The sequence below is a fragment of the Equus quagga genome, chromosome 20 (assembly GCF_021613505.1).
Source record: "Equus quagga isolate Etosha38 chromosome 20, UCLA_HA_Equagga_1.0, whole genome shotgun sequence".
Lineage (NCBI taxonomy): Eukaryota > Metazoa > Chordata > Mammalia > Perissodactyla > Equidae > Equus > Equus quagga.
This window is the reverse complement of record NC_060286.1, coordinates 9,372,196-9,378,106: the sequence shown is the minus strand read 5'-3', so window position 1 is coordinate 9,378,106 and position 5,911 is coordinate 9,372,196. Positions and strand designations below refer to the sequence as shown.

At 44.5% G+C, this 5,911-nt stretch overlaps 1 protein-coding gene across 1 annotated transcript; it reads left to right on the top strand.

The window, feature by feature from the left end:
- The first annotated feature begins 245 nt into the window (after positions 1 to 245).
- Positions 246 to 4,554, top strand: GPHB5 (glycoprotein hormone subunit beta 5). Its single transcript, XM_046647153.1, has 2 exons — positions 246 to 449; positions 4,366 to 4,554. Exons 1-2 carry the CDS (start codon positions 246 to 248, stop codon positions 4,552 to 4,554), a joined length of 393 nt encoding a protein of 130 aa, XP_046503109.1.
- The last annotated feature ends 1,357 nt before the right edge of the window (positions 4,555 to 5,911 follow it).

Here is a 5,911-nt window from a genome sequence, read left to right as displayed (position 1 = left end):
AATGCCCTTGAAGGGTTGGGTGTCTAAGGAGAACAATGGGTCCATGGAATCCATACTGGAGCCACTTAGAGAGATTTTGAGCACTGTGTTGGAGTTGTGGGCATTTACAATTTCTTGGCTCATTTCTCCTGAAATGCTAAGAGCAAGGTCACTTTGATAGTGAACAATACATTGTGGGCTGCCCCATGGCAGGCAGCTGTATCTGTTGATAAACTCTCTTTCCCTTCCTTCTGCAGAGAAACAGCATGAAGCTGGCATACCTTTTCCTTGGCCCCATGGCCCTGCTCCTCTTGGCTGGTTGTGGCTGTGTCCTCGGCACCTACAGTGGGGACCTGCGCACCTTTGTGGGCTGTGCTGTGAGAGAGTTTACCTTCCTTGCCAAGAAGCCAGGCTGCAGGGGCCTTCGGATCACCACAGATGCCTGCTGGGGCCGCTGTGAGACCTGGGAGGTGAGTCCCAAGATAGGCCCATAGGGCAACGCCTTTAGGGCCAGCCACGTGTGTTGGTTTCCTGAGTGTTCACTTTTTTAATGAAATCAAGTAGAGCTGGGGCATCCGCCCTTTCCTGTGGATCTTTTTTTCTTTTAATAATGATTATTTGGCATCCTTCAAAAATAATCTGAAAGAGATATGATCTTGCCACTCTAACCAAGCATTTATAAAATTAATCATTTGATTTACATGGTGCCTGTGTATTTGGGAATGATCTCTGGAACGTCAAGATGTGCTATTATTCTACCCATTTTGCAGATGACATGGAGGAATTCAAGGGGTGAATGACTGCAAAGTCATGTAGGGAGTCATTGGAAAGTTGGGAATAAATTCTTGGTTCGAGCCTGTGACCAAAAGTCTTCCCTGTATTCCTCCACCTGTGATGAAGCTGGCCAGGGACCAGGAGAGAGACTCTAAGCTAAATAGCAGGTGAGGGGGCATCCTCAGCCCCTCCTCCAGTGCCTCACCCACAGCCCTGCTCTTCCCACACTCCCCACCACAATTCCTCGAGCCCTCAGGGATTATAATGGACAGATTTATTAAGTCCCTTTATATTCAATTATATCCAGCCATGTCAGAGACAGTTCATTTAAAATGGGGATAAAATTCTCAAACAGAGTTAGAACCCTGTTGGGCTGAGGCGGGGAGATGTTAGAGGGGTGGGGAGAAAGACGGTCATTCAGCACCCCATCAAATCACACCACATAGTGACTGTTGATTCTTCTCACTGAGGCCCGAGTTGGTTGCTAATGAAGTACCAACTCTGATCTTGTTATCCCAGCTCAAAAACCACTACTGAGCACCCAGTACTGCAAATTCAACAACCAGCTGTCAAGGTCCTCAGCAATACGACGTCTGCCTGTTTTCCCAGAGGCTATACATAGTCCAAGCTCTGGCCTTGTCAGACTGATTTTTAAAAGTTTTCTTAAACACCCCTCATGACACCTCACTTTGGTCCATTTCTCATATCTTTTCTCATTTCCATCTGTCATTATTCAATTTATTCTTTGATGCCTGTCTCCTGTGCCAACTCCTTCCCCAGGGTTTTTCTGCCTGCCTGGTCAGCCCATGACTCTAGTCTAGGGCTTGTCTTTCTTACTCCCCCCCCCCCCCCCCACACACACACAACACTAGGTTTTAAGGTTTTTGAGGACGGAGGTTCATTGTTGCACTTTTCACAGCTCTTGTCAAAGTCTCGTATATGAACAAGGCATTCAATAAGTACATAGTATTGACCTCTACCTGGAATCGGACATCCTCTAGCCTAATCAACATCAACTTAGAAGCCCATGGGCAGCCGGAGAGGACAGTGCCATTAAGAAAAATGTCCTTCTATTCGGGGACTCAGAGAGCAAGCTGCTATCCCTTAGACAAAATTATGGCCCATGAATGAAATTGGGTTATGGCAATGAAACCTCCAGATTAAATGAAACTACTTCACCCAATTAACTTTACTTTTGCATCATTCAGGTGCTTGAGACTTAATAGCCAAATGAAAATCCACTTGCTAAGGATACCGTGGCTGTGACTTGACATCAAGTACTCAGGGAACTTTGGCACCTTCTTGTATTAAAGGCTCAGCCTGGTGGTGCCTCCCCCTGCTCGAAGTTAAATTCTGGGCTTCTTGGAGGTCTTTCTGGGCCCAAATCTATCTCAAACTGCCATGTCCTTCATTTCAGCTCTCTTCTCTTTTCCTTATAAATTGATGAAACCTTTAATTGGATCATGGTCACTGACAGAAGTCAGGGACTGTGTTCTTACTGGAGAAACAGAAGCACCAAAATCATCAGAAAACGAGATTCTCCTTAGTGTTCACCAGCTTTTATTTATGCCTTCACTGCGCTATGAAAAGGAAGGTTACTTATAGAAAATAAACGAAAGAATGAGATTTATTTCCCCAGCAATCTGAAAGTTTCCGAGATAGAAAGCACTTACTTTTGGTACCTGAACTGGAGAGCATGTCTGAAAATAAGGATGTTCATGACGACAAAGTGGCTGGATTTACTTTGAAAGTGGAACTATTGCTGAAAATGGCCTTTGCTCATGACCTGGTAAGTTTAGGGTTGCTAGAATAAGCAAAAAACCAAACCAAACCAAACAAAACCATGATGCCAGCTAAATTTGAATGTCAGATAAACAACATTTTCTTTTTATAAATATGTCCCATGCAATATTTGTGATGCATTTATACTAAAAAAAATTGTCATTTCTTTGAAATTCAAATATTACAGGGTGTGTTCCCTGTGTTTTATCTGGCAACGCTGCCTGGGATTCCAGATTACTGAGGGTAAGAGGGCATGAAGCAAACTGAGGAAGGGTGAAATGCTACCTGAGGAGCAGGAGGAAGCTGGTGATGTTCCATTCAGCACTTCTATATGGTCCTTGTCAAAGGCAAAGCCATCATTTTCATGACATTCATGCAGAACTTCACCCTGGGCCTCCATTAAACACATTTTATTTGCCTAGGACAAGAGAAGTCACTGTCCTTTGAAAGCTTGTAAATTGTTATTTTTATTATTACTTCTTTACTCTTCTAATTGCTTTGATAAGAACAGTAGATTATATTTACTGTACACTTACTTGGTGCTCACTGTTCTGCATGACATGTATCATTTTACCTCCTCTCCGCAACAATGCTGTGAGCTAGACACTTTGTTGTACAGATGAGGAAACTGAGGCTTCAAGAAGTTAAGTGGATTTTCCAAGGTCTCCAGTAAGTGGCAGAAGAGGGACTCAGGCTCAGTAGCCCTGACTGCAGGGTTTGGGCTTTTAACTACTGCTTTGTGCTGACTTTGTGATCTATATGTTCTGTTTATCAAAATTATCTTTGAATTCAAGATTTGTGAAAGGTGCAGGAAGGAACGACTCCTTCAATCCTCGGAACAGTGCGCTGGGCACTCGGGAGCCTGCTCCCTCTGTTTTCTTTCAATGATTCAACAAATAGTTATTGGGAACCTTCTGGGTGGCAGGTGCTATTCTAGGTAGTAGAGGCACAGCAGTGAGTAAAATGGGCAAAAATCCCTGTCCTAATGGAGCTTACTCTCTAGAGTGGGAGAAATACAACACAAGTAAGTAAAAGATATATGTCACATGGTACTGACAGGTGCTATGGAGAAAAATGAAGCAGGAAGAGGAGAGGAAGTTGCAGGGTGTGGGGCGGGATGTTGCAGTTTCAGATAGGATGGTCAGGAAAGGCTGCCCTGGGAGGGCGACACTTGAACAAAAACCTGAGGTTGCGGAAGGAGTGAATCACAAAGGAGAAGAGCGTTCTGGGCTGTGGGAATGGCAAGGACAAAGACCCTGGAGTGGGACTGTTCTTGGTGGGTTTGAGGAACAATCAGGAGCCCCCTGGGGCTGGAGCAGAGTGAGGAAGCCAGCCAGAGGGGCATGTGGGAGACGTATCAGAAGGTGAAGGTGCAGGGAAGAGGGTGTGGGGCGTGAGGGTGATGGTAAGGTCTTTGACTTTGACTCTGAGGGAGATGGGAAATCAATGGGGCTTTGAGCAGAGGGGAGCTAGGATGGGACTCAAATTTTAGAAGGATCACTTGGGGCTGCCGTGTTGTAAATAGACTGTTGTGGGTGACGGTAGAGAGAGGAGACCAGTTTGAAGGCTTTTCAATGATCAAGATGATTCCTTTGCTAAATGTTTATTGAGCACTTGCTGTGTGCCGGGGGTTCTTCTGGGAGCTCAGGAGATGGTAGTGACCACAATCAGCATCCTGCTTTCAGGAATTTGCTTTTTCCTGGGAGGACACAGATTAACAAGGAAACAAGTGAATAACAGGCTAATTTCTGATAGTGATAAATGGTACCAAGAAAATGCAACAGGATGATATGTTCTAACGGGTTCCCTGTTTTCTACCTGTGGGGACAGAAGCCCATTCTGGAACCTCCCTACATCGAAGCCCATCATCGAGTCTGTACCTACAATGAGACCAAACAGGTGACAGTCAGGCTGCCCAACTGCGCCCCGGGAGTCGACCCTTTCTACACCTACCCTGTGGCTGTCCGCTGTGACTGCGGGGCCTGCTCCACCGCCACCACGGAGTGCGAGACCATCTGAAGCCGGCGCGAACACAGCTGGTGGCCATGAGTCTCGCGGACCCACCTGCACGGGCAGCACAGCAGCTACAGCCCATGATTCAAGGACCGTGTAATTCTGGCCACGCCTGTGGAGGAGCTTCCCTGTGCCCCATAGGTCCTGCTCAGGCCCAAGGCCCAGAGGCAGCATACTTACGCTAAAGATGCAAAACAATGTTTGTGCCTGCGCTGAAATAAAGTCTCTGTTTCACACACCTGCAAATTAATTTTTTGTTACTTTGAATCTCAGCACATAATTTGTATATCATAATCCTCCTCCAATTTGGATTTATAATATGGCAATGGTACAAATGCATTAGGTGTAATTAGGAAACGGGGCTACAAAGTCTTTAAATTCTTGTGTCCTATTTAACAATGGGTCTCCCACTGGATTTATGATTAAAGGCCCATAAGTGAAGAAAACCAATGCTTTAGGCCTCTTGACCACAAAGAAAATCCAACTGCAAGCTTCCTTAGAGAAAATACTCCCTTCTTTTAACTGAGCAATTCTCGACACAAGAAACAGAGACCGCTCAGACTAGAGAAAGGGAGGGCAATCGTGGCTCAAACTGAAAGGCATCTGGATTTGGGTGACTCTTTTCCCAAGCAAAATTCCCAAAGTCCCTTTAAGGTCCTTAATAAAGAGGTCCCTTGTGATTAAAAAAACTCAGCAAAAATATATAGCTAGGGCTGTCATTTAGGCTTAAAAACTTGTGAAACCAAGCTCATGTATTTAGACTCATGTGCTGCTCTCCCAAAGCTGTGCCCCAAATGATCAATCATAATTATTCTTTCCCATTAGGCTTATTTTAAAATTTAAATTGTAAATTTTTAAATTCAGAAATTTTACGTGTTTATAGGAGTAAAACTGCACTGCTGGCTTTGAGGGAAAAGTCTGTGACTGTCCAGCTCCTGTTCTTGCTAAAATCTTACAGCAGCTGATTTGCTGTGACTTTTTTTTTTAAACTCTAATGTTATGCAAGTGTCTTTAATTCTGACATTTTTGGAGTTGAAATTAACCTTGTTCCTTTTTCACAATATGCCAGGAACTCCATATTAATGTCAATAAAGCATGTCCCATGTCTTTTGAATTCATGAAAACTTTCCAAAATGTTTTTTTAGTCTTTAATACACTTGGAATAACAGTAATAAGTACACTTAAAATCAACTACGAGGTTGTTCTCACTTACGTGATAATTTAGGATGTCATGTTTAGTAAGGGACACAGACAGGTGACTGGGTATTGTGAGGCCAAAGGTGGCTCAGTCTGCATTCATACCCCTGGCATCTCACAGCGGGGAGGCACGAGTCCTCCCTGAATGAGGAATCGACGCGTCCCC

Bases quoted from the DNA above. Each gene is read 5' to 3' on its own strand.
- GPHB5 (XM_046647153.1), top strand. From the start codon at position 246: ATGAAGCTGGCATACCTTTTCCTTGGCCCCATGGCCCTGCTCCTCTTG. The intron at 450-4,365 runs GTGAGTCCCAAG...CTGTGGGGACAG, and splicing joins GCCGCTGTGAGACCTGGGAG to AAGCCCATTCTGGAACCTCC.